Below are 23573 nucleotides of genomic sequence, written 5' to 3' on the forward strand. Positions count from 1 at the left end.
ACATTGATTATGAAAAAGTATCTTCACGCCGAATATAGAAGGCTGGCTTCCAAAGTTATGCTAATCAGCACAAACAGTATCGGAACTGTGTAGCAGAATTAAGAACAGCTAGTGACATGGGAAGATCTTCAATGTGACAGTGCATAGCTGAATGGAAAAGCAGACTGTAAAGTGCACACAGCGTAGAGCCCTACTGGCCGTTGGTCCCGGGTTCTTTGGTATATATTCACCACCACCCCTTCCTTGGGACAAAAGCTAGGTGTGGTGGTTTTTTGGAGACAGTCTCACTGTGCAGCCCTGGCTGGCCTGGGACTTCTATGTAGACTAGACTGACCTTGAACTCCCAGAGATCTGCCGTAGGGCTCGGCTTAAAGACATGCACCACCAATGAGACAGGGTCTCCTGCAGCTCAGGCTGGCCTGGAACTTGCTATTACCTGAGATGGCACTTCTCTGCCTCCACCAGTGCTAGGATTAGAGTACCAGCGTGCCCGGTTAAGGCAGTGCTGGGATCAAACCCAGGCCTTGTGAGTGCCTGGAGCCACAGTCCCAGCTGCGTATCTGCATTTTAAAAACCACCGAGAAGATACCACAGTTAAGCAGTCCCCTGTGGGTATTGTGGCGGGGACCATTCTATACAACCTTTGTATTATCTAATCTTTCATGGCAAACCGGTTTTATCATCAAGAACAGAAAGGCTGAGGTAAACGTGCGTACAGAACTCTACCCTCTCTCAGCCTTGCTGTGGCCGTACCTCCCAGACCTGACTCCTGCACAAACAGGCCTAACTAAGCCTTCTGGATGCTGGAGGCCCTCTGCCCCATCTCTGCACCTAACGCCCCTTGTACTGTCTCCTCCCCATCCAGCTCCTCCTTCTTTAGCCTCTGGACACTTGAGTGTTGTTTGTCCCACTTAGAGCCTCTGGCTACTTCCTCCAGCCTGGATTTCCTCCACTGCCATGCTCAGCCAGTGCCTTCCAGGATCACGGATGACTTAACCATTCCTAACTCCCATTCCTAACTCGACCACTGAACTCTCGCAGTTCCTAACCCAACCTCCTCCCGGTGGCTGTCCATCCCCGTCCATCCCTGCCACAGTGGCCTGTTCTACCATTATTCCCGTTCCCTCCTAGACACTATGCTCTGGACAGAGTCTGGAGCCCCAATCTGAGGTCTTCACCCCCCCTCCCCATCCCACATCCTGCTGGCACCTCAGCCCAGCTTGCACAGAGTAGATGTGCCTCAGGAACTGACATTAACACCCCCGCCCCCACACCCTCACCGCAACAGGCCGGCCAGCGCCCCACCCTTCACTATTGCCCCAGCCTTCACCCTCTGGGCCTTTCTCTCCTGACTTCCCATATTCCCTCTTGCCATCCCGTACCCACCATGACCACAGGAGGATTCTTCTAACACAGAATATCATTTCTTTGGCCCCTCTGTCTCCCGTGGGTCTCAAATCTAGAGATCTTGTTCCTCTTTACCTTGGCCTACAACCCCTCTGCTTTTTTCCCTTTTCGACCCCCAGAAAACCGCAGCACAGCTAGACGCTGGGTGGCTGCCCCAAAGCCCACCTCCAACTCCGTGCGTCTCCAGCATCACATAGTCTCCCCTGCTCTGACAAGATGTCCTTGTCATCCTGTTGAGCCATAAGAAATTGCTAATTATCAAAAGACATTTGCCCAGACCTGGCCCTAGGCCAGCACGGGCTTGTCATCAGGCACATGCACGCACATGCATCACACACATGCACGCACACACGCACAGCCTTCCTCAGACCTGTCCAGGCTGACCCGCAGAGCCTCAAGTGCTTGCCTGTCTCAGAGACAGCTAGCTCTCCCAGACCTGTCTCTTGCCAGTGTGAGTATGGTGTGGTAAGGCTGGACCAGAACCTGCCATCCATCTCTACCAGCGTGGGACCAGCACAGCAACATGCATCACTCATTGTTAGAAGGACTCAATTGCCTCAGTCTTGCCTGCCTCTGTTCAGGGCTGGTATGATAGGATATCACAGTTGGCGTCTTCCTTGGAGAAGACGTTTGTGTCTTGTTTGATGGAAACATCAGGGGCCCAGTGCAACCCACAGCACTTCAGATGTACTGATGTGTTAGACATGCGCTAACCCTTTGTGGTATTGTGGATTTACAAGAGGACTAGCAGGTTGGAGGTCCAGCTGCCACCTCACAGGACCTGCTGGCTTCTGTCACTGCTCTTTTAAAAGGTGGTTTAACAGGATGGTGGCTCTACTTGTCATCCCAGCCCTTGGGAGAGGCAGGCAGGAAGATCAGAAGTTCAAGATCATCCTCAGTTACATGCATTCAAGGCCAGCCTGGGCTACATGATCCTATTTAAAAAAAAAAAAAAAAGAAAGAAAGAAAAGAAAAGAAAAGAAAAAAAGCAGCAGGCAGATAAAAAATGGCTCGCAGGTGACGGTGCCACTCACTGCCAACTCTGGTGATCTAATCACCAGGTCCTCAAATGATTGAGAGAACCAACTGCTCCAAGTTGTCCTCTGACCTTCTGACCTCCATACGTGTGCTGTGGTGTGCACTCACACACATATTAAATAAATGAATGTAACTTTTTTTAACTTAAAAAGGCAAAACTAAACAAACAAACAAAAAGATGTTTTCAAATGTCCGTTTCCCAAAAGAATCTTAGGTGCAGACACTTCCTGCATCTCTTGGTAATTCTACCCAGGAGTCAGCTATCAAATACCTTCCACTTATCTGTATTTATTGTTTTTTCGTGTTTTGTTTTGTTTTTCCGCAGGGTAGGAGACCATCTCATTTCTTCCCAGAATGCCCAACAAGCCAGAAACGGTTGCCCTCGGCCCATACCAGTCGCTCAGCCAGATGACTACAAAGAGGGCAAACGCGGTGTTGCTGGGCGTGCCACGCCCCCGTCATGTAAGAGCGCTGAGGGTGCAGAGCCAGTCCTGAGCTCCGGGGCTCAAAAACCCAAGTGACGAAACAGCGGGCCGCGGGTGCATGCCAGCTCCTGGGAAGCCCTCTGGCCTCAGCCACAGTCCTGGATCCCAGAAGTCCACAAGCTCCAGCCACACTACCAGATCTGGGGTCCCGCCATCCTCCAGATCTATTGAAACAATGTGTCTACTGCTCACATCTAGCAGCTCCCAAAGCTAGGTTTAAGATAAACAAGACTTCAGTGTAGAGATCTCAGCTTGCTCTCTGGCTTAGTCCACTGGCCTTGATCACAAAGTGCCCGCGCTTTATTCTGTGTATGCTGGGGATCAACATTAGGTGTCTTTATCATTCTCTACCTTATTTTTTGAGACAGGGTCTCTCACTGATCTTGGAGCCCACTGATTGATTCAGCTAGGCCAGCAAGCCTCAGAGAAGATTCTGTTTGTACCTCCCTGGTACTAGGATTGCAGGTGGACACGGCTGTGCCCTGGTTTTTATGTGGGTGCTGGAGACTAAACTCAGTCCCCATGCGCTTTGCCAAGAGAACTGTCTCCACAGGCCCTGGGGCTGGGCACTTTATTTAGTTCACAGTTTAGGAACCGGGAAATCGAAGACCCAGTGGTCCCATTACTTCAACCACTAGTGAGGTCCTCGTTGGTTGTGTCACAGCATGGTGAATGGCACCACGTACATGCAAAACAAGAAGCCAGGGAGAGTCGGGCTTTTATGGCAATTCCTTTTTGAGGGAACTAACGAGATTTCCACAGTAACAACATCAACTCCCTCCTCTATGAGGTGGCACTTCATTGACCTCATCACCTTGCTGTAGACCCACAGGTCTCACCTCCTCCACACTGCCAAATGAACCCTCGGGGGACATTCCTAACCTTAGCTAAACCCGCCCAATACAGACCTGCACCAAGTTTCAGTGTCTCAGGCTCATGCTAGAGTTCAGCCATGTGGCATTAGAATGTGCAGCGGGCACAAACAGCCCTGAGGTCAGAATGTGCTTTGAAGCATCCAGTCAGTGAGTTAAACAGAACCCGCTGGGGCATAAAAGTATTTTTTTAGCTACCACAGGAGAAAAAGCATTTTTGAAGCAGAAATATACAGAGTATTTCTTTTTTAATTTTCAAGAGGAAATTGAAAGGATTGTGAGCAAGCCAGATAAGACTCTAATCTCCACTCAAATAGGAAAAGCCACAAAATAGCAGATCAGATCTCAGGAAGAGAAACATCAGCTCAGGGGTGGTTCAAGTCAAAGGCTCCCATGCCCAGATTCTGAGGCACCAGGTAGGAAGGGTCCTGTGACTTGGGGGAGAGGGACACTCCAGGGGCCTTTTAGTTATGGGGAGCTTCAGAGCTCTTGCCAAGTCATTTTTCGTTGGTTATTTGGCCTGTGTTTGCAGTTGTAAATCCCACTAAGTATGCCTTCACCATGAGGTATTAGCTTGGCCAACCAGTGATGTCTGCTGGTTCTGCTGATCCAAAGGATGAGGGTCACCTTCCCTGTACTTTTTTTGAGGTCCTTGTACATGCCAGCCAAGTGCCACATCCCCAGCGCCTGGTCCTAGCCCCTGGACAGATGCCAAACCTCAACCTGCTCCAAGGGCTAGGACAGTGTTCCAAGTGTCAGCTCCTTACCTGGTCCCTACTCACTCAGCCAGCGTGGGATCCCAGGCTCCTCACTGGCTCCCGCTCCCCTGTGGGCTTCATCTCCACTGTCATCTGCAGCGGGGCCTCTGGGCTGCTTCCCTGGGACATTTGTTCTTTTCGGGTGTAGACTCCACCTTTCTCTATCACCCTTCAGCCTAGCCTGTCCGCAGTCACCCGTCCCTGAGTACACTAATGCCAATCCATCGGTTGGCCTGCTGCCCTGTATCTTGCTGCTCTCATCAACCTGGGCCTGAGGGACTGATGGCAAAAGCTCTCCCAGCCCCATCTTGTCCATTGCTTCGTTTCTTCCCACTGGACACTAATTATCCTGAGTAAAGCCTTTCCCCAGCTACCAAGACATAATGTGAGTGTCAAGCACACTGGTTAGCCCACCTAGTAGGGTGGCACACCCTTGTCACCTAGTAGGATGACAGAAGTGGGACGCCTCTGAGAAGTAGTCAAGGCCGGACTGGCCCACATAACCAATGAATATCAGGTCCAGCTGAGGCTACTTCCTGACAGACTGGCCCACATAACGAATGAATATCAGGTCCAGCTGAGGCTACATCCTGAGGATCTTACCTTAAAAAAGAAAAAAGTCACACAGGTGAGCAGATGTGGGGTTCAGGTGCCCAGCCAGCACTGTCGGGAATGGACCTGTCACAGAGGAGGTACATCTGTCCATCTGTTCCAGGAACTGCCGATGTGCACCCATAGAGTCCGTTCCTCCCAGATGCTGGCTCTGTCCATGGGCGCCTTTTACTTAGGTGAGATCTCAGAGTCCACAGTGTAGTGTGGGATGGGGAAGCGGCGAGAGAGGTGGGCTACCATAGCTGTTGCAATAAAATACCTTGGCAAAAGCAACTTACGAGAAAAGGGGTTTACTTGGCTCACTGTTTCCGATTACAAACCATCATCGTAGAAGAGTCAAGGAAGCAGGAACTGGAAGCAGCCAGTCCTACCCCACCCACAGGCAAGAGCAGGGAGCAGTCAGCACACATACGTGGGAATGTCCAGGTTATTTTCTAGTACGATCCAGGATACCCTGGCCAGGCAGTGCTTCCTCCCAGAGTGGCAGAGTCTTCTGTTAGTCAGGGATTCACCACAGGCATGCCCACAGGCCAACCTGATCTAGACACCCATACTGGGACTCCCTTCCCACATGATTGTAGACTGTCCAATTAGTATTTAAAACTAACCGTCAGAGCCAGGCAATGGTGATGCACACCTTCGATCTCAGCACTCAGGAGGCAGAGGCAGGCAGATGTCTTAAGTTCGAGGTCAGCCTGGTCTACATAGTGAGTTCCAGGCCTTCAAGAACATATTTCAATCCCTGCCTTAAAAAAAAAAAAAAAAAAAAAAACCCGGACTGGACTGGACTGGCTTAGATTCCCAGCACTCACAGGGTGGCTCACAACCCCCCCATAAAGTCCAGTTCCAGGGAATCAGATGCCCTCTTCAGACCTATGAAGCCTCCTGAGTGCACGTGGTACCCAGACATACACACACAAGCACACACATATACCTACAAAAACAAAGGACAAAATAAAAAATAATGAACAACGAAGATCGACCATCACAGGAAGGGTGGACCGAGAGCCTCAGCCTGTGGGCTTACCACTGTTGTTCTCCTGCCGTCATGCTGTTCGTGTACCCTGACCCCAGGAAGCCCGGGTCCTGAAGGTCTTTCCTGCCCTCGTGGTGGCCTTGGAAAACTGAGTGGAGGTGCAGGGTCAGCACCTGAATGTGTGTGGCCACTCAGATTTACTCAGTGTGCCAAGCCTTTGTCCCCCTGAACCCCGTTCCAGCACACTGATGAGAGAACAGGGACACGCCCAGCTGTGGTCTCTCGAAGAGTCAGAAGCAGAAAATTCTAGGCCCAGATAGACTAAAACCAAATTACATTTTAGGTGCCATATTGGAAATGGATTTTGGGGGGAGGGGGGCTGAGGACTAAACCCAGGGCCCTGCACTTGCTAGGCAAGTTCTCTACCAACCCCTCAGAAAGGTATTTCTTGTTTAGGTCAGTAAAAAGCCTCCTGCTCTGAATTTGAGGGGAAATACAAGGCAGGTTCCTTTATATTTAATATAGAATATGTTTTTTTCTCTGTCTTTATATTTAATAGGAATGAAGAAGAGAAAATTTAAAAATTAAAAAGATCGACTAGGTGCTGGTGCACACCTTTAATCCCAACACTGGGAGGCAGAGCAGGTGGATCTATGTAGGCCAACCTGGGCTACAGAACAAGTTCCAGAACAGCCAGGGCTACACAGACAAACCCTGTCATGGGAGAGAGAGAGAGAGAGAGGGGGGGGGGAGGGAGAGGGAGAGAGACTCTCTGACTAGTTATACATCAGGGTGGGGACAGAGGTTTTCTGTGTGGAAACTAGGAAGAATCTGGAGCAGCTGAAAAAAAGCTAGACTAGAAAGAAACAAATCCACACACCCTGACAGTAACCTGGCCAGAAGTGTACCCTGACAGTAACCAGGCCAGAGAATGGATAAATGACTTTGACACAGACAACCATGAGCTCATCTCCAGGCCTCCACAGAAGCTCAGCGTAGCGTTGAGATGCGTGGCAGCCTGAATGTGGCCATGACCACTTGCTAGCCCTGTGAGCACACTGAGACCTCAGCCTGACAGTATCTCCTCAGGCGCCTGAGTATCCTGCTCCATTTCTAAATTTCTATATCTAAAGCCGCCAGATCTAGCAACTCCAAGTCCAGGAGACATGGTTGTATTTGTTTATGGCAGACAAACACACCCTCACACATACTCTCCCAGCTTTGTATAGAGCCTAGAGAAACAGTCTATGACTACCGGCTTCCCCAGAGGCAGAGAGGAGACTGGAGGATACATAGGAAGGGGACAACAATTCCCACGCTGTGCCCCCTGCCTGCAAGACCCCAAGCAGCAGGGTTAGTAAACCCAGGTCCATGGCGACCAGGCCCCGGGAGCCAGCATGCACCGGCCTGGGGTTGCACCTGCCTCGGCTGTGTAGCCCAGGAAAGCCATCCTTGGAGGCTCCAGGGCAGGTGTGTACTGGGCTCTGTCTTCTCCTCAGCAGTTACGGATCACAAGCCAAGAGAGTGGCTACCAGCTGGACACCAGGAGTCTCACTTGATCCCCACAGCAGCCCTCAGTTGGCCAAGGGAGGTGATCCAGGACCCAAGCAGTGGACACACCACCAGGTAAGATGTCACGAGTATTCATCCTACCCATCAGGTCCCCAGATCAACCCCCACGGGCTACATATACAGTATCTTTTCTTTTCTTCTTCTTCTTCTTCTTCTTCTTCTTCTTCTTCTTCTTCTTCTTCTTCTTCTTCTTCTTCTTCTTCTTCTTCTTCTTCTTCTTCTTCTTCTTCTTCCTCCTCCCCCTCCTCCCCCCCCCTCCTCCTCCTCCCCTCCTCTCTCCTCCTCCTCCTCCCCCTCCTCCCCCCCCCTCCCCCCCCCCCCCCCCCCCCCTCCCCCCCCCCCCCCCTCCCTCCCCCCCCCCCCCCCCCCACCTCCTCCTCCTCCCTTCCTCCTCCTCCCCCTCCCTCCCCCCTCCCTCTCTTCCCCCTCCTCCCTCCCCCTCCTCCCCTCCCTCCTCCTCCCCCTCCCCTCCTCCCCCCTCTCCCCCTCCTCCCTCCCCCTTTCCCCCCCCTCCCCCCCCTCCTCCTCCTCCTCTCCCTCTCCCCCTCCCCTCCCCCTCCTCCTCCTCCTCCCCCCCCTCCTCCCCCCCCCCCTCCCCCCCCCCCCCCCCCTCCCCCCCCCCTCCCCCCCTCCTCCTCCCCCCCCCCCCCCCTCCCCCCCCCCCCCCTCCCCCCCCTCCCCCCCCTCCTCCCCCTCCTCCTCTCTCTCCTCTCTCTCTCCTCCTCCTTCTTCTTCTTCTTCTTCTTCTTCTTCTTCTTCTTCTTCTTCTTCATGTTCTTAGAGACAGGATTTCTCTGTGTAGCTCTGACTGTCCCAGCACTCATTCTGTAGACCAGGCTGGCCTCAAACTTACAGAGATCCACCTGCCTGTGCCTCCAAAGTGCTAGGATTAAAGGTCAGAGCCACCACTGCCTGGCCAATATATACAGCACTCCTGTGTGCCAACGGAAGTGAAAGAAGCTTTTCTGGGGTCCGACACATGATAAATATATCCAGTAGGAATACCTGGTGACCCACCAGTGTGTCAGAGCCAAGGACAGTAAGAACCTCCTACCTGAGAACCATCATTGTCAGCCTAGAAAAAGATGTTCCTGCTGTTGGTTTTGGTTTGGATTTGGGATTGGGATTGGGTTTGGGTTTGGATTGGTTTGGTTTTGGGGACAGGCTCTTAACTATGTAGCCTTGGCTGGCCTAGGACTCAAACCCACAGAAATCCACCTACCACTGAGGACATAGCTTTAAGAATTGCTAAGAAGTGATGGTGAACACCTGTAATTCGAGCCCACGGGAAGCTGAGGCAGGAGTATCAAGGGTATGAAGCCAGCCTGGGCTACATAACAAGACTTTGTCACGAAAAAGGGAGGGGAGGGCAGTGGGGGGGAGGGAGGGAGAGAAGGAAAGAGGGAGGGAGGGAGAAAGGAAGGAAAGGAAAGCCGCTGGGAGTGTTCAGGGTGCAGCATGCTCTTAACTCTTACAAGTGAGATGGGCGGACAGGAGAGAGATCAAAGATGATGTTAGCCAATGGCTCAGGCATAAGGTCAGGGGTCACAGACAGAAGCTAGACCTGGTAAAAGACCAAAGAAGTGGTTTCTTTCCTCTTTCCCTGGGGAACATGCAGGTCCTCAGCAAATTGCTACTGTCTTTCACAACCTTAAAGCACCCCTCTGAAGGTCTCCCCAGCCACTTCAGACCTGAGGAAACCTCGGGGAGGAGCCTACCTTGTCTCTTCCCTGTCCTCCAGGCCTCCTGAGGACACATACCCTGAAGACAGAGCAACCTCAAGAGGGAACACTCAGTCTCTAGCACTGAAATAAAGCTAGAGTGTGTTGAGCAAGTCTGTGCCCTCAAACTCCATTGGAGGAATGAGGCAGGGGCCTCATGAGCCTTTCTAATAGACTGGGAGGTGCTGCCATCCACACCTACTGTAAGCACCCCCCAGTGTCTGCAGGAACCCCCCACCTCACAATGGTTTCTAGAGTGAACAGAAGTCCCCCCACCCCCCGTGGTGTCCGCAGTGCACAGCTCTACCTCTCTGGCCAGTCTACCACGGCCCTCCTGCCCACTCTCAGAGCTACTAAAGGGGAGCTTGTCCACCAGCTCAGGGCTCCTTGGCTTGGGTAGGATCAAAATATTAAGGAACTTGGGGAGAGCTACAGTCTTCTCACTTGACCTCCTTGCTCACACACCAGATGGGTCCTCTCCTGCCGTGCAGCTAAGCCAAGTCTGCTCTTCCGGTGCTGGGGCCTCTTTCTTCCTGTAAATGTTGAACTAATTTCCGAAGCTCACCACTGAAGACGGCCCTTCACCCTAAAATAGCCATTCTCACAGTGGCAGGGCTCCACAAAGCTCCCCTGGAAACGCCCCTCACTACACCTAGCTGGCCCTCCAAGCTTCGACTGGGCACAGGTACCCTGTGGAGTTGCCCTTATCTTGCATCACAGAATTCAGCTCTTTCTAAATGTGGGGGGTTCCATGAGAAGATACGGTGGAAAGAGGGAAGTGAACACTGTCCCATCCCCCCGCCCCGCCGACCATTCGGGGAATGTTTGACTCCTAACCTCTTCTTTGCTGGCCTATCTTCTCAGCTCAGGCCCCTTGTGGACCTCAGCAAAGTACCCTTCCCTCCTACCTGACCACAAAGACAGGTCACACCTTTGACCACAGGGTTTGGGCTTCCCGCAGTCAGGGGGCCAGCTGTGCTGTCAGATGGCCACAGCTGACTGCCACCATCCTCAGAGATAGCTTAGATGGGTGGCTGCTTGGGTCCCCATTCCTGGCAGTCAGAAGGCACTTTGGATGAGTACATAGGAGACAGAGAAAGCAAAGACTCTGTCTTTGGCATAGGGACAGTGGGGTGTCCAGGAAGCCACAGCCCTGGAGACACCGGATGTTGGTGATGCTCCACTGGCCCAGATGCCCCAGAAGCATTTGGACACAGGTGCCAGACAGGCTCCTTTCCAGTACCTTCCAAGACCTAGGCCTGTTATCGTATTGCTTCTGGGGAAGCTAGACATAAAGTTTAAAGCTCACTGTCCCTTCCTCTTCTGTAGAAAAACCTCCACTTTTCTAAAAAAAAAAAAAAAAAAAAAAAATTTGTTTGTATACGTCCTAACATGGGGGTGGGATGTGTGTCATGGTACATGTATGAAAGTCAATGGACAACTTTTGCAGAATTGGTTCTTGCCTCCTACCATCATGTACTTCCTGGGGATTGAACTCAGGTCACCAATCTTGAGCAGCAAGCCCCTTTCCCTGCTGAGCCATCCCACCAGGCCCTTCTTTCTACAAGCTCCTTCAAATCCTAGCTTTAAGTCACTGGAGAAACATTGATGACTTTAAAATACATTTATTGCACCAGGCTGTAAGTTAAAGGCCAGCCTGGGCTACATAGCAAGAACCTGTTCCAGTCTTCAAAACCAGTAAGATGGGTCCCTGGGTCTAGGCACCAGCTACCAAACCTGAGTTTGATCCCCAAGAGCCACAGGGTGGAGTGAACTGATTCCCATACATCATTCACCTCCACACATGGACCACAGTCACAACTACATACATGCAAAAGGAAGAAATGAAGAAATGAAATGAAATGTTTTAAAAGACAGAATAAGAATGCACTGGCCCTGTCCAGTCGCCATCGGAAAGCAGTGGCCATGGCCCTGCGATACCCCATGGCTGTGGGTCTCAAAGGCCACAAGCGTCAGCAAGCCGAGACACAGCCTGTGTGGCGGCAGGCCTCTCCAAGCACACCAAGTTCATGCGGGACACGATATGGTACGCCGTGGAGTTGCTCAAAGTGTCCAAGGACAGGGTGGGCACACACATCCACACAATGAGAAAGTGGGAGGAGCTGAGCGACATGCTGGCAGCTATGAGGAAGGCGGTGGCCAAGAAGGATTGATGAATCTCCCCCCCATAAAAGATCGTTCTTACAGTTTGTTAAAAAACAAAAATGCCCTGGGCCAAGGTGTCAGTCACTCCAATTAACACTGAGTCTCAACAGAGGAGGCTTGCTTGTTCCTTGAATTGAATGCTTGCTGCTTCCCACGACTGACCACACCCAGGAAGATCGCCTTGAATGCCTCTTGCTTTCCTATCACTTCAGGCCTGCCACCACAGGTTGACATGGTGTTGACACATGATCTGTAGGTGGCCCGGTGAATCCCAGAAAGTAACCATAGCTGAGTGGGAGGGGGGAATCTGCAGATGCAAAGCTCCTATCTAATCTTGGGCCCAGAACCTTTCTTATACAGACAGGAAATGATTGTTTTACATATTAATATAGCTTAAACATCCCTAACCTGAAAGTCTGAAATCCAAAATGCTGCAGAATTTGAATCTCTGGAAAACTGACTTTACGGTTATGTAGAACTTGATTTTTTTTTTTTTTTTTTTTTTTTTTTTTTTGGTGGCGGTGGTGGGAGCGATACTTGTGTGGCGTTTGCCCCGTGGAGCATGAGGTTGATATCAGGTGTGCTCCTTGTTTGGTTTCCACTTTATGCTGGTGCAGGGTCTCAGATAGTCTAGCCAGCTGGTTCACTTCAGGGGTTTCCAGCTCTGTCTCTAAGTGCAGAGATTGGTTACAGGTAGGTCACTGTGACCACCTGACATGTATGTTTCTGTGGATCCCAGGGAGTCAAACTCCAGTCACTCTTAAATAAGAGTCACTTTCCCTGATAAGCCGTCTCCTGGCCCTCTGTTTAGTTTTTTTGAGATGGGGTCTTACAGAAGCCACGACTGCCTTGGCTCTCACTAGGCTGGCTTTGATATTGCGACTCAGTCTCCAAAGGGCTGGGATTACAGATGTGCACACCATCCACATCTGGCTTATTTGAAAGAAAAACTCTTAAGTGCTATTTGAAGCAGGATGTAACCATTTATGCTTTGCAAATAGAGACAGGAAGACCAAGAGCGCCAGGCGTGGGGCTGGAGAGAGTTCAAAGGGTCAGAGCATTCACTGCACAACAATAGGGACCTGAGTTTGGTCTCCAACACCCATGTAAAAGGCAGATGTGGCTGTGTCTACCTGGTAACCCGGTGCTGGGGAGGAGAGAGAAGGGAGGAGGGAGGAGAAGGCAGGATTGCTGGGGCTTGTTCGCCAGCCATTGTAGCCAAAAACAGCAACAAAAACTGTGAGCTCCAGGTTCAGAGAGACCCAGTATGGAGACATACTCTTTTCATCCTCCAACTGGCATGCACCTGCATGCATTCGTGAACGCATACACCATGTGAGCATACGTGCATGCACATACAAAGAAAGTTCCAGGCTACTTTGAACTACATAGCTATACTCAATATTTTGGGGTTTGGGGTTTTTGCTTTTGTTGTTGTTGTTTGTATAGTTCTTTGCTTTGAGACAGAGTCTCGTTGTTTATTCCAAGCAAGCCTCAAGTTCCCAGCTCCCCTCCTCTCCCAGCCCCCCCTCCCCCAGAGGTGGGATTATAGGCATTTGTCATTGGGCCTAGCAAGATCCCATCTTTAAAAACTATAAAATTACATTCAGATTATGTTATATATATTTACATAATGCACACATGAAATATCAATGATTCTTTTGTTTTTTGTTTTTTTGAGACAGGGTTTCACTAGCTTTGGCTAACCTGAAACTCATTATGAAGACCAGGCTGACGTTAAACTCATAAAGAGCTGCCTGTTTCTGCCCATCTGGTGCGGGGATTATAGGTATATGCCATCATGCCTGGTGGCATAAATGAAATTTTGTAATAAGTTGTGGTCTGGAAACTGGGGAGATGACTCAGTAACTAAGAGTATTTGCTGTTTATAACACAAGCCACAATGCTCCTCTCAAAGGGAATAGTTTGTTATTACAGACCCCAATATGAGTAGCCGTAGTCTAGAAACTCCGACCAAGGCCACGCCAAATTCAGTGTGCCAACGGGATAACGTATGGCAGTGCTTTTCATAGTAACAGAACAAAGAAAGTGCTAAACCAAGGCACTTTTCAAATACACTGATGGAAACATAATAGGAGCTGGTTACAGTGGACAGGGTGCCTCTGCTATAGGATTCAGATGCCGTGCACTGACTCAGCCCTGTGGTGGGTGGGGACTAGAGTTTGGTCAATACATACCAAAAAGTAGTATCCATTTGTCTAGGATGTCAGATCAGATGTGGATTGGGCAAGGAGTGGCTATTTCCAGGGCTGAAGAGCCCAAGAGAAACTGTTAGACCCGTGTCACTCCAACCTCTCCATAGCCACTGACATGCTGAGCTGTCAATGAGCTTTGTAGAACGTTCAGTAAAAGGTGCAGCTTCTTCCTGGGGACTTCCTACTGCTCTAGCAGAGGGCCTGGCTTTAGTTTGCAGCACCCACCTCAAGCAGTTCACTGCCACCTATAACCCCAGCTCCAGGCACTATAGCAGCCTCTGAAGACAGGCACACATGTGGTGCACATACATACATACATGCATACATACATATATGCACACACACACACACACACACACACACACACACACACGCTGGCCCTCACACATACACATAAAGAGAGAGAGAGAGACTTGGGTCCTGCACGGCCAGGCATATTGATGCACATCCTTGACCCTAGCACTGGGGAAGCAGAAGCAGATGGATCTGTGAGTTCCAGGTCAGCCTGGTCTACATAGTGAGACCCTACCTCAGAAAAAAGGACTTGGATCCTGTTCACAAGATATTTCATTATACCAATGTGTATATTCCAAAATGTTTTAAACTTAAACCCAAAATACTTCTATCCCCAAGCCTTTCAGATAAGAGACACCTTCTGCCCTGTTACTCTAGACCAGGCTGGCCTTGAGCTCACAGAAATCCATGTGCCTCTGCCTCCCGAGTGCTAGGATTAAAGGCGTGCACCACCATACTCGACTGCTGCAGGTTCTTTTTAAATATGAGGAGAGAGTTTATGTTTATGCTTTTTTTTTCTTCCTTCATGTGCCCCTCCAGATAAGGTGGCAGCTCAAGATACAGTACTTATTTAGTACATCCAGCTAAAAGTGACACTTTGGAATCAGTGGCCATGGCTAGCAGGACAGGGGAGCCTAGTATCTGGTGCACACATGTGGACTGTTGGTAGCCATCAGTTCACCCAGTGTACTTTCCTCTCTCCTGCTACCCACCTCTCCCCACCATTGCCTAGGTCTCATTATTCTCAGGACGAGGTGTCTTGTAGCAGCAACCAAACTTAGTGAGCAGAGAGCAGCCCCTAAGAACCTCCTTCATGCCTTCCTGCTTAAGGAGAGGACATGGGATCCTCTGCAGGGGTGCCGAGCTGCTGGGGTGAGTCAGCATTCCAGATCCAAGTGGAGGTGCGATCTCACTGGTGTCCTGTACAGCTCTTCTTCGCCAGCACAATGTCCCCATTGATAAGCTGACATAAAGCAGTACCCTAATAAATCCTTGCCTATCTTCGGGGCACCTCCCAATGAACACATCCGTCAAATGTGTTCCTGTAACTAATAACTTTCTGAAAGTCATGGGTGAGTGCCCTCCTGGACTTCTTTTGGGACTGCCCACTGTACCTTTGGCAGTGCCCTTCCCTGCCCCTGCAGGAGTGGAGGACAACTCCTTGCCAACAGGCCCTCCTCCGGCAGCACCAATCAAGACTTGGAGAACCTTGGCAGAAGGTGGGGGGAATCTTGGGTGCTACCAAGGGCTGCCTCCCTGATGCTCAGGCAGGATTTCAGTCAGCTAGTGGGGAGAGCCAGCCAGAGGGAGCTCCTGCCTGAGGATTCCCTCTCCCTGACCCAGGAAGGGTCATGAGCTGCTAAGCAGAGTTCCTATGGCTCATGTGAGTCAAGGCTCTTCCAAAAGACAACATTATATGTATGTAGAGAGGGAGGTTTACGATGTGGGCTCCTGTGACGGCGGGGGCTTGATGGGTTAAGACTGAGGTGGGGCCTGCGGGAGATCCAGGGAGGGTGCAAGTTCAGTCCAAAGGCTTCCTGCTCACATCCTTAACTTTGACCAGTGAAAGGTTATCCCTGTTATTCAGGCTCCCAACCAATTAGTTACTAAGTCCTAGCAGAGAAGTTTGTTCGACTCAGTAGGGGTATCTGCTTTAATCCCACTACACCGGGGGACACCCAAATCCTATCCTCAAGCCCATCTGACACGGAGAGACAGCCATCTCCTCTGAATCCCCCTGCAGAAGGCCAGTGCCCTTTCCTGCTGGGAGCGCACAGCTCTCTGCACTCTGCTGTCTGAGTCCTTCTCCCTTTTCTCCGTGTCTTCTGCCAATCACTTCTGCTCACCCCTGGCTCCAATTGCATGACCTCACAGTGCCAATACTGGCCAGCCTCGGCAGTGTGAGGACAGCCTGGACTGGCCAGTCAGCCTCCAGACTTGATTGAGGACAGATCCAGGAGCACAGCGCCAGCTCTGCTTCTGCCACGTGAGAACTTCTGTGACTCACAAGGGTGATTTTTCCTTGTTTCCGTCTTGTTGGCCTGGGTGACTCCGGCCTGCTTTGGGTGACTCTGGCCTGCTCCACAGTCATTCCTTCTCTAAGGGAGATGGAACTACACCTTCAGGTGATCCACACACTGGAAATGTATGTGTATCTTACACATTTAAAACTTAGGTGTTGTGGGGGCTGGAGAAATGGCTCAGTGGTGAAGAGCATTGACTGCTCTTCCAGAGGTCCTGAGTTCAATTCCCAGCAACCACATGGTGGCTCACAACCATCTATGATGGAATCCCATGCCCTGTTCTGATGACAGCTACAGTGTACTCACACATAAATCTTCTTTAAAAAATTATTGTGCCAGTGACAAAATACCAAAGTCATTCATATATATATATATATATATATATATATACATATATATATATACATACATTCATATACATATATATGTATATATATATAATCTATAAGTATTAGGTAGGTAGATAGACAAGATCCTGTCTCAAGATATATAGGTGGACAGTTATAGAGGTAAAAACAAGGCCATGATTTCCTCCTAAGAAACTCCCAAAATTGTAACCCTCATTTATGGGATGCCTATACCTGGGACTACAATGCAGCCTCAATGTTCTTTAAACATTTTCTAAAGACAGGGTCTCACTATTGTAGCCTTGGTTGACCTAGAACTCCATATGTAGACCAGGCTGACCTCAAACTCACAAAGACCTGCCTGTGCCTGTCTCCTGGGTGTTGAGACTAAAGGCACATGCTGCCACCTGGATATCTTTATTATTTTTAGTCCTTTATATATATGCATGTATATATATATGTGTATATATATATATATAATAAATATTTTGTGTGTGTGTGTGTGTGTGTATGTGTGTGTGTGTGTGTGTATGAGAGTTCAAATGCCCAAGACCCCTATGGAACTGGAGTGACAGGAAGTTACGAACTTCCCGATGTGGGTGCTGCGAGAGGTGCTCTTAACCGCTGGGCCACCTCTCCAGTCCCTGTGTTTAACCATTTTACAGATACAGAACTATTCTTCCTCAGCCACCAGCCCAAGAAGGTCAGAACAGGCCCTGCGCCTCTCTAGGAAGAATGTCTCTTGCTTTCTATGGTCCTGGCCTTCACATCTCAACAGGGAACTTACCCTTCACTGCTATAGCAGTGGGGGTCCCACAGCCTCTTACCATCACTATAGTAGCTTAGGAGGCCCCATTAGCAAGCTCAAAGCCAACTGGATACACAAACCTTTTGGACTCACACCCTAAGACACACGCTTAGGGAAGACTGGCCACCTTCCGTTTGTGTGTTCTGTGTAAGCTGGTGTGGAGTGAGCTCCTTTAATGGTGACCTTGAGTGATGATCCTGGGGCTTCACTACTTTAAGACACGGGAAAATGGACATTTTTTTTGCAAATAGTGAGAACCAGGTTCTCAAGATGAGAAAAGAGTTTAAGTGCGTGTGTCACTACTTCTGGCTGCAAGACAAGATGGGCGGGGAGCGCTCAGCCCAGGCCCAGCCCATTCCTGGGAGACAGTGGAACCTAGACCCCAAAATGCTGTCTGAAAACCCTGGGCTGGGCCCACAGGAATTAGTGGAAGACAGCTGGAAAGCGATTGTTCTCCACTCCTGGCGTCACTGCCTGCGGATGAGCTCAGGAAGGCTCCTGAACTTTGGACCCTCAGTCTGCATCTGCTAAAAAGGAACTCCTGTGCTGCAGGATTGTTTGAGGGTTCAACATCACTATATCAGCACGACGTTCCTGGCCACCCCTCCTAAAATCAGTTTCCTTGTGCTACGGAAGCAAATCTCTGCACTGGGAGAAGCCTGACAATCTGGCTACGTCTGCCTTCCTGTTCTGGGTAGAAGTCTGACGCTATACCCTTCAAAGGGTAGGAGCATAGAGCACCGTGTACCTTTTTGCCCTGGAAGACTGTCTTCTCACCTTTACCTGTTTCTAGGGGATGCCTGTCTTCCTAGCTCAGGAAGGACGCACTCCTGAGTCTAGATGGACCAGCCCTTACTCTATCCACAAGGCTGTGGGGACCCAGTGGGGCTGAGTACAGCCACTTCGTCTCGGGCATCTGGCAGGCATTCCCAACCCTTCAGAATAAGCAGCCATTACGATAGCCAGTCATGCTGTGCTGTCAGCCACTGATGCCTTTATTTTCTCACATGTATCTACTTATTTTGTGTGCATGTGTGTGTGCAAATGTGTGTGTATATGTGTGTGTGTGTGTGCGCGCGCGCGCGCGCCCCTCTCTCCAGCCTCATTTTAAAAGTATATTTTAAGAGACACTTGTGCCTTCCAGACTATTGAGACAATGGTCCCCAAGGAATTAGTACTCCCCCAGGAAGAGATTCTGACGACCTTCAGACCGCCTTGCAGGAGAGACCGGAGCTGACGGTTGATGGGTCGGTGATGGACAGGACTCCTTGACCAGAACTGATTAGCTATGCAAACCACTTGCCCTCTGTTTAAAGCTAAACCAGGACCCTGGAGACAGGCCCAGGGTTTTGGGTGTCCACTGATCCTTTTGGTTCCCCTACTGTGACCAAACTGACTAAATCTTTTTTTTTGCTTTTTACTATTGCTCCTACCTTTAATAGCCCTACTAAGGACAACTGACCAGGCCTAGCTTGTTAGGGCTGCCAGGGCCCACTCTCTGACAGGACACTCCTACAACAGTGTAGTATTGTGTGGTCCAGACCCCTTTGGAGGCCATGGTTCTGCTTCCAACACCTCCCTGATGGTGCAGTCGCTGGGCTGGCGAGATGGCTACATGGATAAAGGTGTGCCAGGCATGGTGACCTGGATTTTACCCCCAGGATGGTAGAGGAGACGGTAGATGGTGTTCTATATCCTGTGCGCTGCTGTAAGATAAATAAATATAAGAATTTTGGTGGGGCATGGTAGTGCATACCTTTAATCCCAGTACTGAAGAAGCAGAGCCAGGAGGACCTCTATGCGTTCCACGTCATCCTGGTCTACACAGCGAGTTCCAGGACAGCTAGGGCTGTATAGTAAGACCCTATCTCAAAAAAATCAAATGTCAGTATTCTCCCAGGCCTCTTCCTCTTCCCCACCCTGTTAATCCCTCAGTTATCCCTTCTTCCTCATTATTTCTCTCTACCCCTGTGATACGGCCACCACATTGTCAGGGGTCCCAGAGGCAGTAGCTGCCCTCCTCTCGCAAGTCCTATCCTGACTCTAGGAGTTGGAGAGATGGCTCAGTAGTTAGGAACATATTGTTCCTGCATGGGACCCAAGTTCAATTCCCAGCACCCACATTAGGCAATTTACAACTGATTGTAACTTCAGCATCCAGGAGATGCCCCTGCCCTCAGGCACGTGTATGCATATAACAGACACACATGTGTCCATGTAAATACTAAAAATGTTAAAAAATAAAAAAAAAATAAAGCCTGGTGTGGTGGCACATGTCTTTAATCCCAGCACTCTAGAGGCAGAGACAGGAGGACCTCTGTGAGTTCAAAGCCAGCCTAGTCTCCAGAGTAAGTTTCAGGATAGCCAGGGATATTACACAGAGAAGTCTGTCTTGGAAAAAAACCTAGATAAATAAATAATACAAAAACAAAAAAGCTGTGATTCTAGATTGTGTGGTTTGTTTTTCTCCCAGGGAATTCACACCAGCCTTCACCTGCAAGGCCCAGATACCCAGTACTCCAGAGACCGTGGAGCAGAATCCACTCAAGGCAAAAGCATTGTCTCTGGCCCCTCAGTTCTCCTCAAGTGGCCCCCAGCAGGCCAGACGCCCGGCTTCCCCAGCATCTTCCACGAGGGCCTGCACAGTAAGTCAGCCTGCACCTTGCTGGGACTTTCAGGGAAAGCTTGTGTTTAGAGGCTCTGTGTTCCTGTACTCGAACCCATGAACCGTTAGTGCCCAGGCAAATGGGAAAGGGACATTTCCCTTCTCTACACAACCAGCACCCTTCCCAGTGCTTCCTTTGTCCCAGGGACCTGTCCTTTCCTGTTTATTCACTGCTCTTAGGCCAGCAGCTGATGTATAAGCTGGCAGAGTGACGCCCTGAAGGTCTTGTCTCTTAGAAATAAGATCCCCACAATCTGGGGGCCTTGCAAAGGCCAACTGACTGGTCTCAACAGTGTAAGATTGGTCTAGAACAGAGATCCACCTTCTGCTCGAACCCAGCCTCTCCATCTTCCTCACCGTCTTTTAGCCTCAGCCAATCGACTGACCTCTACCCCAGCTGGTGGATCTTTCCCAGGGGCTTTCCTAACAAAGAGAACAAAGTCCTGAGCAAAGATGTCAAACAGTACCAAGTCGTCAGCCTGGGTACAGCCACCTCTTGTCTCTGCCCATCCTGGCCAGGCCCTGGCATTCTATCCAGGTAATGGGCCATGGCCAATCCACCATGGGCTTTCTCTATTCCCTCTGGGAATGGTAAAGCGGAGGTTCATGTCAGGCTATTTCCTACCAAACTCAGAGACAGCGCCAAGGGACCATGAGAAAGTCTAGCCGGGCGGAAAGCAGTCAGGCCTTCCGACCCAGCCCTGTTTCCAGGCTACACAGGGTTGGGGAGCCTCGGATAATAATAACCAAACAACAATACCCCATAGCTGGTAGCTAGCCATTCTCTACATCCAGTAGCATCTTATAGCCCAAGCCGGGCGTACAGAGTCCCTGAGTGGTGGATTTGATATGTCCTGTGAACTCAGCAAACAGTGAGCTGTTGCCAGGAGGTACACTGAACAAACCGACCAGGCAACCTGCTTCCTGTGAGGAAAGACCTGGGCGGGCCATAGAGCCAGGACCTGGGAGGAAAGTTCTCATTATTCTGTTTGTACAAGGGCAGATTGAAAGAAGGAACTGTACGGGATAGAGGGGTTCTGTGCAGGAACCACTTGGCACTGACATGTGGCTCTGGCTTCTCTCCTACAGGCAGCCAGTCTGTCAGGAAATGAAGATGGCTTCCTTCCCAAGCTATAGTCCGAGGACCCATCAGCTTCCGCCTCTCCACCAGCCAGCAGCTGCAGGTGATGGATGTGAAGAGACACTTGTCTCCATGATCCTGGGTAGCTGAGAATCCTGCAGGCTGCCCCGGAGTCGAAGCCCCACCATCTGGGCACCATCTCCTCAGACGGAGCCATGGCAAGAGGGTTGGGAGAGGCCTGGACTGCCCTCCTGGTGAGAGGAGTTCCCTTGTCACCCTTTGCACCCAGAGGAGAAAAGCAGGGTAGCTTTGGATGGGGGTGGCAAATTCTGGACTCAAGCTTCCCTGTCCTTCATAGATTCCAGGCTAGACACAAAGCCACCCCAGGGAGAACAGTATCATCCAGACTGAGAAGGATGTGCCAGGAGTCTTTTCCCAGATGCCTGGCCAGGATACTTGGTGAAAGGTGGCCCCACACTTCTCATGTGAACCAACAACAATCAAGTAAGGAGGACAGGGAGCCCATTCTCCCCGCCTCTAAACAAGTGGTCCTCAAACAGCAGGGACTGAATATCAGACATCCTGCATATCAATATTTACGTTACAATTCGGTAAAATTACACTTATGAAGTAACAATGAAAATAATTTTAGTTTGGGTTGGGGGTCACTACAACACAGAGAACTCTATTAAAGGGTCACAGCATTAGGAAGGTTGGAACCACTGCCGTAAACCTTGCTAAAGATTATAAATTCGCAGGTGAGAATGCGGTCACACCGCTCATGTACAAAGTTCTAAAAAAAAAAAAAAAAATCAATTTAAAGACAAGAATATGCTGCGGGCCCAAGGATGTAACTCATGGGGAACAGCACTTGCCTAACGGGCACAAAGCCCTGGGCTCCATCTTTAGTACCACAGAAACCATAGGCTGTGCTGATCACCTGCCATTCAGCACAAGGAAGGTCATCCTGTGCTACATAGTGAGTCTGGGGCCAACCTGGGCTACATGAGACCTGTCTTTTAAAAGAAGAATGTGGTGTGATCTAGCCTACACAAATAGACTCCATTTCCTCAGCTGGTTGTCTGGGTTTGTTGGTTTTTATTTCATGTCATGTTTATGAGTGCTTTGTCTATATCTGTGTATGTGCTCATGTGTACCTGATGCCCACGGAGGCCAGGTCCCAGAAGCTCTTGCACTGGAGTTAAGAGCCATTGTGGGCTGAGAAGAGAACCCAGGTCTTCCGCAAGAGCGACAGATTCTCCGAACCACTGAGCCATCGCTCCGTTCTTCTTCACAGTTTTATAGACTTTAACCAGTCTGCCTCCTGACCCCTGGCAGTCACACCTCCATCACTCCAGAAATACGTGCCTCCCTCTCTGCTCTGAGGAAGAAGGCTGTGAGCTAAGGGCCCGAAGCACCCTCTGACCTCCCAGCTCCGCTTGTGGGGGCCTGAAGTATAATAGAGAGATGCGGCAGGCAGAGGGCTCTGGAACGGAGTGGCTCTGGGTTGAAATCTGGGGATGAATTTCAAAGGCGGGTCATGAAGAAGGCACTCCACCCACCAGCCAAGATTCCTCAGGTGCCAGTGCCTGGCACAGCCTTTCCCTGCCTGGTGTGGGAGCAGCAGACACCTAGGCTGGGGAGAGTCGTCTTTTCAGGCCCCTGGAATGAAGGCAACAGCTGTTGTCTCCCTCAAGCCCGCAGCTGAGCGAAGTCAGACGGCTTATGTCTGTCTGGTCCTTCAGAGAGACAGGGGAGTCTTGCATGGGCCCAGCACACTGACATCACCAAGCAAGGTGTGAGTCGTTCTCTGAGAAATTAAGCATCACCCAGGCTTTTTACTGTGCTCCCAGCACACATTCTGAAACTGAAACTAGGAATTGTCCTGTTTTTACTAGCGTTTCCCTGTGTAACCCAGGCTGGCCTGGGACTCGCTATAGTTCACGCTGTCTTCAAACTCCGGATCCAACAGCCACATGCTTTCCTAAAGAACATTGTCAACTAGGGACTAGAGAGGTGGCTCCGTGGTTAAGTGTGTCCTCTTCCCCCAGAGAATCTCAACACCAGCACCGCTGTTCCGTCTCCTACACAGACACATACGAGAAAATAAAATAAACCTTTGACAACTTTTTTTACAAATAATCCAAGTGTCTTGAGTGTTTTGTTGACTCTGCTGAGACTGAGGATGAACCAGTCTACAGGGGGAAAAAAAATCAAAAACTTTTGGGGCAGGGGTCGAGACAGGGTTTCTCAGTGTAGCCCTGGCCGTCCAGGAACTCACTCTATAGACCAGGCTGACGTCAAACTCAGAGAGATCTGCCTGCCTCTGCCTCCCGAGTGCTGGGATTAAAGACGTGCACCACTACTGCCCAGCCAATAAAATATTTTAATTTCACTTTACTTATTATTATGCAAATGTTTCCTGTGAATGAGCGTAAGTTTTCCAGTTGCCATGGCACACACGTGGTCAGAGGTGATTTGTGGATCACTTCTCCCCTTCTACCTTTATGAGGGACCTGGGGACAGGAACT

The 23573-nt window shown here is 50.2% G+C and overlaps 1 protein-coding gene across 1 annotated transcript in view; it reads left to right on the top strand.

Annotated features, from left to right (window-relative positions):
- Window positions 1–21188, top strand: part of Armc9 (armadillo repeat containing 9) — a 126482-nt gene extending 105294 nt beyond the window's left edge. Inside the window, exons 22-25 of the mRNA XM_032901528.1 lie at window positions 2771–2907; window positions 7651–7774; window positions 19770–19941; window positions 21051–21188. Of these exons, the coding sequence (XP_032757419.1) occupies window positions 2771–2907; window positions 7651–7774; window positions 19770–19941; window positions 21051–21098 (481 nt within the window). The 3' untranslated portion in view covers window positions 21099–21188. The remainder of the gene's footprint in view (window positions 1–2770; window positions 2908–7650; window positions 7775–19769; window positions 19942–21050) is intronic.
- Window positions 21189–23573: the final 2385 nt, after the last annotated feature.

Source organism: Rattus rattus, chromosome 4 (genome assembly GCF_011064425.1).
Source record: "Rattus rattus isolate New Zealand chromosome 4, Rrattus_CSIRO_v1, whole genome shotgun sequence".
Classification (NCBI taxonomy): Eukaryota; Metazoa; Chordata; class Mammalia; order Rodentia; family Muridae; genus Rattus; species Rattus rattus.